Genomic DNA, 12,079 nt, shown 5'->3' on the forward strand with positions numbered 1-12,079 from the left:
TTAATAATTGGTGGTTGGGGTGGAATTGGGGGGGCGAGGTGACACCAGGGGTCCTGGTGATTTTATCGGGGGCTCCACCTGCTCTGGGTAGCCAGCCCTTAGAAAGACGTAGGGTCCCCGGGCCTCAGCTAGCAGGACCCCAGTGGCTTTCTCAAGCCCAACCCCCCAGAGATGAGCATTTACCCTGCACCCAGCACCCCCAGATTGATGCACAATCCGATCGTGTTCTCTGTTCGCGAGAGCATCGGGGCCGCCTTCTGCTCTGGTCTGTTATCTCCGAGTAAATAAACGTCTTGCCTGTTCCTGCCCAGGGCTGATATAAACCCCAGAGGGCTTGTGGTCACTTCACCCTGAGAAGCAGAGGTTAAAGCAGACGAACAGCCTGATCAAACGCAGGCAGGGTTACTGCATCCTGATCCTTAAAGGAGCCTTGTGTCTTTTACAGGGCTGCAGCTGATTCAATCAGTCCCAGAAGTGTGCTCAATTACTGACCACTGTTACTTTAGGCCTCTCCCATGGACATCTATGTGTTGTGGCACAGCTGTAACGGTGACCAGTCAATTTGCTCAAATATATTTTTCTGACCTTTTGATTTATTTCTATCCTGGTTTTTGGATGGGCTACCAATCCTATATCTGTTTCAGGTGTTACAGGTCCCCTGTAGATGCTGCTTTGGATCTATTGCCCTGTTGGTGAGCAGTTTACTGCCATTTGAAGGGTAGTAATGCTTTCGTAAGCTGACTGGATGGAGTCAGAAATACAGCGTGCTCTGCTCAGAGGTTCTCCAGCTCCAGTGAGAGCAGAAGAGAGGGGATGGTGTGCCTGTGTCAGTGTCAGGGAGAGTGCAGGCCGATAACAGCACTGTTATTAGCCATGGGGGGGCGTGAATGGAAAATAATTCGAGTCAGCTGATCTCCTCTTGCTGTTGATCCGTTTCAATGAGCCAGCGCTTGTTTTGTGTGACACCTGTGGGCATCGGCTGTTTTAAATCCGTTCTTGAAAAACAATGTTGAGAGAACGTCTTAAAGGAAAAGGGCTGTGTTTTCACCATCAAGCCAGAAAGGCCCTCAGAAGGCTGCGATAAATGTATTCACGTCGATGATGAGACCAATTGGATGTCATTAGACCAATTAAGTAATTAAGAGGCAGTGGCAGTAGGCAAGCCAGCCTCAGAAGATTCTGCATGGGAGTTCAGCTCAGTGAGACTAGAGAGAAATGTTACTTTAATTATCACACATTTCAATCCAGCTGCCACTGTGGGGACACTCCCCAGAGAGGCCAGAGGCCACAGCAGGGGCTGGACGCTGTCAGGACCACCTGTGAAACAGTGCTCTATAACTGCTACAGAGCAGGGTTTTAATGGCAACTGGGTTTGAAGGCAATCAAGAACACCGCAAAAGGGATCGGACTAGTCAGCCTCTAACTTCAACACATCATTGCGACAGAACACACGAAACTGGCAGATCACTCACAGGTCTTTTTTATCTTTATTGTTTGATCAAATACAAATCTGGAGTCACAGTGTATTCTGTCAACCCTGAGAGCCTGTTCTGCAGCCCCTGAGAGAGAGAGAGAGACCCCGGCGCCCGGCTTGTTCCCGGAGTTCAGGGGCGCCAGTGAGAGGCCCCTGGCACCGAGTGGCTCAGCTGGCGAGAGTCCTTTGTGCCCCCAGGCTCGGGGAAGAGCCGGGAGGGTGGGAGCAGGCAGGTTTTTAACAAACTGGGGTGCTCCACGACCGGCTCGCTCGCTCCCGGGCCGCTTGGCTCCCCATGGCGGAGGCTGTTTCGAGGAGTCCCTGCAGCCCGCGGCTCTTCCTCGCCGTGCAGGTTAGTGTGTTTTCTGCAGGAAAAGCCACCTGGAGTTTGTTCAGTAAAGGGAAGGCGACCTTCAGACTTCTCCTCTGCGCTGGGCTGTGCTCCCAGTCTGGGCACTTGAACCCACAGGAAGTCGGCAGGACCGCCTGCCCTCAGATACCCCGCCCAAGGGGTCATCCTGCGTGCCCCATCGCCTTTGTTTTGGGGTACGTTCATCAGCGGCAAACAAACCAGAGGCAGAGAATTGTGGGGGTGCAGGCTGTAATGCTGGAGTCTCCCGGACAGGACAAGTGTGTCTGTGGTCTGACCAGAGGGGGTGGACACCAGCCAGGCCAGTGGAGGGCCAGCTCGCTGGACAGTGACGATAGTGCTCTTTCCCAGGTTGTGTGTGCTGACCCGGGGAGGCTGGGATTTGAAACTTACCCTCGGACTGAAAGACAGTGTAGGAGTTCAGCGGTCAGTCCTTCGCCGGGATGAATATCGCCTGACGGGAGTCTGAAACTTGAATTGAAACGGGAAGCTCAGATCCTCTGTTCGCTGCTTCTAATATCGACCAGGAGCGCCTTGTTTACTGGGACCAGCGTGAATGATCTCAAGGGGATTCAGGTTGGGGCAGTAAAAGGTCTCTTTGGTTAAAAAGCTGTGTGTAAAAAAAAGCACCAAACAGGAATATCCATCTTCATGCAGGCTGCTGCTCTTCCTTCTCTGGGGGGGAGAGGTCACTGGGCTGCAGCTGCAGAGTGCGCCCGGGTGTTCATGGTTCAGTTCCATTTCAGGGCTCTTTCACAGCGCGTGCCCTGCGCCTCTCGGGGCCGGACCCTGACCCCCGGTCCTGCTGGGCCCGGAGACGAGGCTGGGGTCCGGCTCAGTCCGACTCGCTCAGCCGGCCCGCGGCCTCGGCGCGGGGAGAGACTGCCCGCTCCCTCTGCCCCCGCCCGCCGGCGCCCGCGCCCCCCTCCCCGTCCGACTCCGCCCGCTCCTGGGGCACCCTGGCCTTCAGCCTCAGCTTGTGGGGCAGGGCGGCCCTGGGGTCCCCCTCCGAGGCCGCGGGCACCTGCTGCTCCTCCTCCTCCTCCTCGTCGGAGGCCGTCTTGGAGGCGGGGGGGCGGCTGGGCAGGGGCAGGCCGGGCCAGGGGCCGGGGGCCGGAGGGTGCAGCGGGGCTAGGGGTGGGGGCGCCCCGATAGCGGGATATGGGGGGTACTTGTCGAAGCAGTAGGGGTACCCCCCCGCCAGGGGGTTGCGTGTGGGGGTGAAGGCGGAGCCGGGCTGGCTGGTGAAGGCGGGGTGCTCGGGGTACTGCTGGGGGTGAGCCGGGGGGGGCTTGCCCTGCCCGCAGTGGCGCTCGGCCCGCCTCTTGACCCAGAAGGCGCCGTCGGGCAGCGGGGGCACGCCGGGCGGGGGGGGCGGCAGCGGGCGCAGCTGCAGCAGGCCGGGCTGGTGCGCGGCGTAGGCAGCGGGGCTCAGCAGGCCGAAGCGCAGCTTGAGCGCCAGCAGCTCGGCCCGCAGGCGCACGTTCTCCTCGCCCAGCGCCAGCAGCCGGCTCTCCAGCACGAAGTCGTTGACGCGGCGCTTCTCGCGCGAGCGCTTGGCCGCCTCGTTGTTCTTGCGCCGCTTCTCCCAGTAGCTGGCGTCCTTCTTCTCGTCCGGCATGAACTCCCGCTTGCGGCGGGACGAGCCCGTCAGCGAGAGCCCCACGCCGGGCCGCGCCGGCTGCCGCTCGAGGTCCCGCGGCATCACGTCGTCCCCCGCGCCCATCATGGGCACGACGAAGGGGCTCTCCATCGTGGCAGCTCTGGAGGAGGGAAGAGGAGGCTGTGTCTCCTGTGGCCTTGCTGGAGCAGGAGCTCAGGCTCCTCCCATGTGGGCGGGGCTGCACACGGTGGTGGGGGCGTGTCAGGGGAAGAGGGCGGGGCCTGGGAGGGGGCGTGTCTCGTCTAACTCGAGGAGGGAGTGGCCTGCACGGGGGCGCGCTCTGTGTCTGGGTAGGACAGACTGCTGGGAGGCATAGGGGAAGGATCGCTGGGACAGCTGGGGAGCTGGGGAGCTGGCCGGAGCGGTCCTCGTCAAACACGCCCGCCGGTAGAGGTCGCCCTGCCGTGCGTTCGAAGGAGGTGCAACACTGGCGGCCTCAGTGCCGCGGCGACGCGGCCGTAGCCATCGGATCGCGGCAACGTGCTTCCATGGGGTCTCTGGAGGTTCAGGGGTGCGCGAGGGGGTCTCCAGCTGGCAGGAAGGCGGAGCGATCAGGAGCTTGGGGCATCGTCAGTGCTCCACTTCCGCGGGGGGTGTGCTTGCGTCCTCCCTGCAGGTGAAATAAGGAGAGACCGGTAATCTTTTCAATCCATGAAGCAGAGTCTAGTAGACCCAGCGGTGCTTTAACACTGTAAATGAGGCGCCAGCAGCCTGGACAGACCCCAGGAAACAGCAGCAGCAGCTTTGTTCATTGGCTTCAGCACTGCTACTTCAGAAGTACTAGAGGAGTGGTAGTAGAGTAGAGGAGCTTATTGGCTCGGGACACACACAGTACAACAGACAACACCACACAGTACAACAGTACAACTCCACACAGTACAACACCACACAGTACAACAGACAACTCCACATAGTACAACAGTACAACTCCACACAGTACAACACCACACAGTACAACAGACAACTCCACATAGTACAACAGTACAACACCACATAGTACAACAGTACAACACCACACAGTACAACAGTACAACACCACACAGTACAACAGTACACCACACAGTACAACACCACACAGTACAACACCACACAGTACAACAGTACACCACACAGTACAACACCACACAGTACAACACCACACAGTACAACAGTACAACACCACACAGTACAACAGTACAACACCACACAGTACAACAGTACACCACACAGTACAACACCACACAGTACAACACCACACAGTACAACAGTACAACACCACACAGTACAACAGTACAACACCACACAGTACAACACCACACAGTACAACAGTACAACACCACACAGTACAACAGTACAACTCCACACAGTACAACAGACAACACCACACAGTACAACAGAACAACACCACACAGTACAACACCACACAGTACAACAGTACAACACCACACAGTACAACAGACAACAGACAACTCCACACAGTACAACAGTACAACACCACAACACCACACAGTACAACAGTACACCACACAGTACAACAGTACAACACCACACAGTACAACAGACAACAGACAACACCACACAGTACAACAGTACAACACCACACAGTACAACAGTACACCACACAGTACAACAGTACAACACCACACAGTACAACAGACAACAGTACAACACCACACAGTACAACAGACAACAGACAACTCCACACAGTACAACAGACAACACCACGCAGTACAACAGTACAACAGACAACACCACACAGTACAACAGACAACACCACACAGTACAACAGACAACTCCACACAGTACCACAGTACAACACCACACAGTACAACAGACAACACCACACAGTACAACAGTACAACAGTACAACACCACACAGTACAACAGACAACTCCACACAGTACAACAGTACAACACCACACAGTACAACAGTACAACAGACAACACCACAACACCACACAGTACAACAGACAACACCACACAGTACAACAGTACAACACCACACAGTACAACAGTACAACACCACACAGTACAACAGACAACAGACAACTCCACACAGTACAACAGTACAACACCACACAGTACAACAGACAACAGACAACTCCACACAGTACAACAGACAACACCACACAGTACAACAGTACAACAGACAACACCACACAGTACAACAGACAACTCCACACAGTACCACAGTACAACACCACACAGTACAACAGACAACACCACACAGTACAACAGTACAACAGTACAACACCACACAGTACAACAGACAACTCCACACAGTACAACAGTACAACACCACACAGTACAACAGTACAACAGACAACACCACAACACCACACAGTACAACAGTACAACACCACACAGTACAACAGACAACACCACACAGTACAACAGTACAACACCACACAGTACAACAGACAACACCACACAGTACAACAGACAACTCCACACAGTACAACAGTACAACACCACACAGTACAACAGACAACTCCACACAGTACAACAGTACAACACCACACAGTACAACAGTACAACACCACACAGTACAACAGACAACTCCACACAGTACAACAGTACAACACCACACAGTACAACAGTACAACACCACACAGTACAACAGAACAACACCACACAGTACAACAGTACAACACCACACAGTACAACAGACAACTCCACACAGTACAACGGTACAACACCACACAGTACAACAGACACCTCCACACAGTACAACAGTACAACACCACACAGTACAACAGACACCTCCACACAGTACAACAGTACAACACCACACAGTACAACAGTACAACAGACAACACCACACAGTACAACAGACAACTCCACACAGTACAACAGACAGCACCAGCACCACTCAGTACAACAGACAGCACCACAGTGTACAACAGACAACTCCACACAGTACAACAGACAGCACCAGCACCACACAGTACAACAGACAACACCACAGTGTACAACAGACAACTCCACACAGTTCAACAGTCAACACCACAGTGTACAACAGACAGCACCACACAGTGTAGACTGGTCAGTCCAAACATAAAAAATAATAACAACCAGAACAATAAAACATGTTGTGGAGAACAATAAATATGTACAGAATATGCAGAAAGTGCCGAGTGCAGGCGTGCACTGAGCCTGAGGCCTGGCAGTGGCGTGGTAGAGAGTTTGTCCATGCAGCAGGTGAAACACAGATTGTTGTTGTTTTTCTGTTGCTTTTGCTGCTGCCCTGCTTGTATTTTTTCCTGGAGCCGTAGGGAGGTGTGTGTGTGTGGGCTGCCCAGAACAGATTCCCCCTGGGCAGGGGAACCCCAGGGACAGGGAGGCCCTGCTGCAGAGGCGCGGAGTGGAATGCCCTACATTGCACACGGCCTGTGGCTTCCGAAAATACCCCAAAACTACCCTGCAGCTTGGAGGAGTAAACACGAGCCAATGGCTCCCGCGAGCTCGATTGCTCCTGCTTGACTGGAAGAGCCTGTCTCCCACCTGCCTGCCCTGTCTGCCAGTGCCGGCTCTCAAGAGTCTGCCCTCCCCTGCTGGGCTCCTGCCCCTTTGACTTCCTTTCGAACCCCCTGTTCAGTGCAGTTTGCCCAGGGGTTCTTCCCCCTGCAGAACTGGCAGATTTCAGGAACAAGGTGCAACACACTGTCTTCTCCCTTCCACCCTTCGAGTCAGTTGGATCTTGAGAGAAAGAAGACCATCGGTTGTTTTTTTCCCAACCCCAGATCCAGGGCTGTAAAAAGACCGTGCATGCCGAGAGCACCGTGCTGGCCTCCCCCCCCTGCAGGGGATCTGTGATTTCGGGGCGCAGCAGGCGTCTGGTCGCAGTGCTCAGAGTTTCCAGCTCAGCCCTTCAAGCTGTCAGTAGAGAGCGGCGTGTGCGTGTGGGTGTTTGAAGCTGGGGATGGGAGAGACAGGTGAGCGAGTGCACAGCCCACGCAGGCCTGCAGCGCGAGCTCGGCTCAGGCGAGGCTGTGGTCGGCCAGGGGGTGTGTGTTGGGCTCGTGGCCCAGGGGGGCTCTGCCTCTTTGATCTGCTGCTGTGCAGTGAGAGGAGATGGGAGCTGGCAGCCCACCTGGACAGCTCAAGCAGGTCCACCCTCTGCCCTTTCAGAGCTCAGGGAGCTCGCTGCCAGATCGGTGAAGTTATCCTGGTCTTCTTCTTCAAATTATACCCATTTTCTTAATCTCAGAAATCTCACACTTCAAGCAGAGTGTTGGTGGTTACTTTGGTGTATTTTTCATGTTCAGTAACCTGCAATTTAAAGGTCCTGTAGGCACCTTTCCAAGAATCATGTCACTACTAATATCCTTTCTTGTGTATAAGATGCTGGGGTGAGATTGGTGCACTGTTTCGCTTTCTGAAACCTGGGTTTTGCGTAATTTCTAAAACTGAGAATGAGTGTGTTAGTGGGAGTGGGTGAGATGTGGTCCTGTTCAGCCTGCAGAGCTCAGGCCTGTGCGTTAGGAGCACGGGCTGGGAGGAACAGGAAGTGGAAAGAACACTTGTGCGTCCTCTGCCTGCTCTCTCCCACACACTCTAGACCACATGGCCTGTCTCCCTCGCTCGGCTCCCTCCCCTTCCCTCTCTCCTGTGTCAGTTGTGTAAGTCTGACTGGTCTCTCTCGGTGTAGATATACAGGGCTGTGTCAATCTGACTGGTCTCTCAGTGTAGATATACAGGGCTGTGTCAGTCTGGCTGGTCTCTCAGTGTAAATATACAGGGCTGTGTCAGTCTGGCTGGTCTCTCTCAGTGTAGATATACAGGGCTGTGTCAGTCTGACTGGTCTCTCGGTGTAGATATACAGGGCTGTGTCAGTCTGGCTGGTCTCTCGGTGTAGATATACAGGGCTGTGTCAATCTGACTGGTCTCTCCGTGTAGATACACAGGGCTGTGTCAGTCTGACTGGACTCTTGGTGTAGATATACAGGGCTGTGTCAGTCTGGCTGGTCTGTCAGTGAAGATATACAGGGCTGTGTCAATCTGACTGGTCTCTCGGTGTAGATACACAGGGCTGTGTCAGTCTGACTGGACTCTCGGTGTAGATATACAGGGCTGTGTCAGTCTGACTGGTCTCTTGGTGTAGATACACAGGGCTGTGTCAGTCTGACTGGACTCTCGGTGTAGATATACAGGGCTGTGTCAGTCTGACTGGTCTCTCTTGGTGTAGATATACAGGGCTGTGTCAATCTGGCTGGTCTCTCGGTGTAGATATACAGGGCTGTGTCAGTCTGGCTGGTCTCTCAGTGTAGATATACAGGGCTGTGTCAATCTGACTGGTCTCTCAGTGTAGATATACAGGGCTGTGTCAATCTGACTGGTCTCTCGGTGTAGATATACAGGGCTGTGTCAGTCTGGCTGGTCTCTCGGTGTAAATATACAGGGCTGTGTCAGTCTGGCTGGTCTCTCTCGGTGTAGATATACAGGGCTGTGTCAATCTGACTGGTCTCTCGGTGTAGATATACAGGGCTGTGTCAATCTGACTGGTCTCTCGGTGTAGATATACAGGGCTGTGTCAGTCTGGCTGGTCTCTCGGTGTAAATATACAGGGCTGTGTCAGTCTGGCTGGTCTCTCTCGGTGTAGATATACAGGGCTGTGTCAGTCTGACTGGTCTCTCAGTGTAGATATACAGGGCTGTGTCAATCTGACTGGTCTCTCGGTGTAGATATACAGGGCTGTGTCAGTCTGGCTGGTCTCTCTCGGTGTAGATATACAGGGCTGTGTCAGTCTGCCTGGTCTCTCGGTGTAGATATACAGGGCTGTGTCAGTCTGGCTGGTCTCTCGGTGTAGATATACAGGGCTGTGTCAATCTGACTGGTCTCTCAGTGTAGATATAGAGGGCTGTGTCAGTCTGGCTGGTCTCTCTCAGTGTAGATATACAGGGCTGTGTCAGTCTGACTGGTCTCTCGGTGTAGATATACAGGGCTGTGTCAGTCTGGCTGGTCTCTCGGTGTAGATATACAGGGCTGTGTCAATCTGACTGGTCTCTCAGTGTAGATATACAGGGCTGTGTCAGTCTGGCTGGTCTCTCTCAGTGTAGATATACAGGGCTGTGTCAGTCTGACTGGTCTCTCGGTGTAGATATACAGGGCTGTGTCAATCTGACTGGTCTCTCAGTGTAGATATACAGGGCTGTGTCAGTCTGGCTGGTCTCTCAGTGTAGATATACAGGGCTGTGTCAGTCTGACTGGTCTCTCTCAGTGTAGATATACAGGGCTGTGTCAGTCTGGCTGGTCTCTCAGTGTAGATATACAGGGCTGTGTCAGTCTGGCTGGTCTCTCTCGGTGTAGATATACAGGGCTGTGTCAGTCTGGCTGGTCTCTCTCGGTGTAGATATACAGGGCTGTGTCAGTCTGCCTGGTCTCTCTCAGTGTAGATATACAGGGCTGTGTCAGTCTGGCTGGTCTCTCGGTGTAGATATACAGGGCTGTGTCAATCTGACTGGTCTCTCAGTGTAGATATACAGGGCTGTGTCAGTCTGGCTGGTCTCTCTCAGTGTAGATATACAGGGCTGTGTCAGTCTGACTGGTCTCTCGGTGTAGATATACAGGGCTTTGTCAGTCTGACTGGTCTCTCTCAGTGTAGATATACAGGGCTGTGTCAGTCTGCCTGGTCTCTCTCAGTGTAGATATACAGGGCTGTGTCAGTCTGGCTGGTCTCTCGGTGTAGATATACAGGGCTGTGTCAATCTGACTGGTCTCTCAGTGTAGATATACAGGGCTGTGTCAGTCTGGCTGGTCTCTCTCGGTGTAGATATACAGGGCTGTGTCAGTCTGACTGGTCTCTCAGTGTAGATATACAGGGCTGTGTCAGTCTGGCTGGTCTCTCGGTGTAGATATACAGGGCTGTGTCAATCTGACTGGTCTCTCCGTGTAGATACACAGGGCTGTGTCAGTCTGACTGGACTCTCGGTGTAGATATACAGGGCTGTGTCAGTCTGGCTGGTCTGTCAGTGAAGATATACAGGGCTGTGTCAATCTGACTGGTCTCTCGGTGTAGATACACAGGGCTGTGTCAGTCTGACTGGACTCTCGGTGTAGATATACAGGGCTGTGTCAGTCTGACTGGTCTCTTGGTGTAGATACACAGGGCTGTGTCAGTCTGACTGGACTCTCGGTGTAGATATACAGGGCTGTGTCAGTCTGACTGGTCTCTCTTGGTGTAGATATACAGGGCTGTGTCAATCTGGCTGGTCTCTCGGTGTAGATATACAGGGCTGTGTCAGTCTGGCTGGTCTCTCAGTGTAGATATACAGGGCTGTGTCAATCTGACTGGTCTCTCAGTGTAGATATACAGGGCTGTGTCAATCTGACTGGTCTCTCGGTGTAGATATACAGGGCTGTGTCAGTCTGCCTGGTCTCTCTCGGTGTAAATATACAGGGCTGTGTCAGTCTGGCTGGTCTCTCTCAGTGTAGATATACAGGGCTGTGTCAGTCTGCCTGGTCTCTCTCGGTGTAAATATACAGGGCTGTGTCAGTCTGGCTGGTCTCTCTCAGTGTAGATATACAGGGCTGTGTCAGTCTGCCTGGTCTCTCTCGGTGTAGATATACAGGGCTGTGTCAGTCTGGCTGGTCTCTCTCAGTGTAGATATACAGGGCTGTGTCAGTCTGCCTGGTCTCTCTCGGTGTAGATATACAGGGCTGTGTCAGTCTGGCTGGTCTCTCAGTGTAGATATACAGGGCTGTGTCAGTCTGGCTGGTCTCTCTCGGTGTAGATATACAGGGCTGTGTCAGTCTGGCTGGTCTCTCTCGGTGTAGATATACAGGGCTGTGTCAGTCTGGCTGGTCTCTCTCGGTGTAAATATACAGGGCTGTGTCAGTCTGGCTGGTCTCTCTCGGTGTAGATATACAGGGCTGTGTCAGTCTGGCTGGTCTCTTTCGGTGTAGATATACAGAGCTGTGTCAGTCTGGCTGGTCTCTCTCAGTGTAGATATACAGGGCTGTGTCAGTCTGGCTGGTCTCTCTCGGTGTAGATATACAGGGCTGTGTCAGTCTGCCTGGTCTCTCTCGGTGTAAATATACAGGGCTGTGTCAGTCTGGCTGGTCTCTCTCAGTGTAGATATACAGGGCTGTGTCAGTCTGCCTGGTCTCTCTCGGTGTAGATATACAGGGCTGTGTCAGTCTGGCTGGTCTCTCTCGGTGTAGATATACAGGGCTGTGTCAATCTGGCTGCTCTCTCTCAGTGTAGATATACAGGGCTGTGTCAATCTGACTGGTCTCTCAGTGTAGATATACAGGGCTGTGTCAGTCTGCCTGGTCTCTCTCGGTGTAGATATACAGGGCTGTGTCAGTCTGGCTGGTCTCTCTCGGTGTAGATATACAGGGCTGTGTCAATCTGGCTGCTCTCTCTCAGTGTAGATATACAGGGCTGTGTCAGTCTGCCTGGTCTCTCTCGGTGTAGATATACAGGGCTGTGTCAGTCTGGCTGGTCTCTCTCAGTGTAGATATACAGGGCTGTGTCAGTCTGACTGGTCTCTCTCAGTGTAGATATACAGGGCTGTGTCAGTCTGACTGGTCTCTCTCGGTGTAGATATACAGGGCTGTGTCAGTCTGGCTGGTCTCTCTCGGTGTAGAT

The 12,079-nt window shown here is 53.6% G+C and overlaps 1 protein-coding gene across 1 annotated transcript in view; it reads right to left on the reverse strand.

Moving 5' to 3' along the window:
- Positions 1-1,468: 1,468 nt before the first annotated feature.
- Positions 1,469-12,079, reverse strand: part of LOC107079645 (nuclear factor interleukin-3-regulated protein-like) — a 35,054-nt gene continuing 24,443 nt past the window's right edge. The window contains exon 2 of the mRNA XM_015365343.2: positions 1,469-4,117. Within this exon, the coding sequence (XP_015220829.2) occupies positions 2,680-3,597 (918 nt within the window). The 5' untranslated portion in view covers positions 3,598-4,117 and the 3' untranslated portion in view covers positions 1,469-2,679. The remainder of the gene's footprint in view (positions 4,118-12,079) is intronic.

Source organism: Lepisosteus oculatus, chromosome 29, assembly GCF_040954835.1.
Source record: "Lepisosteus oculatus isolate fLepOcu1 chromosome 29, fLepOcu1.hap2, whole genome shotgun sequence".
In the NCBI taxonomy this organism is placed as follows: Eukaryota; Metazoa; Chordata; class Actinopteri; order Semionotiformes; family Lepisosteidae; genus Lepisosteus; species Lepisosteus oculatus.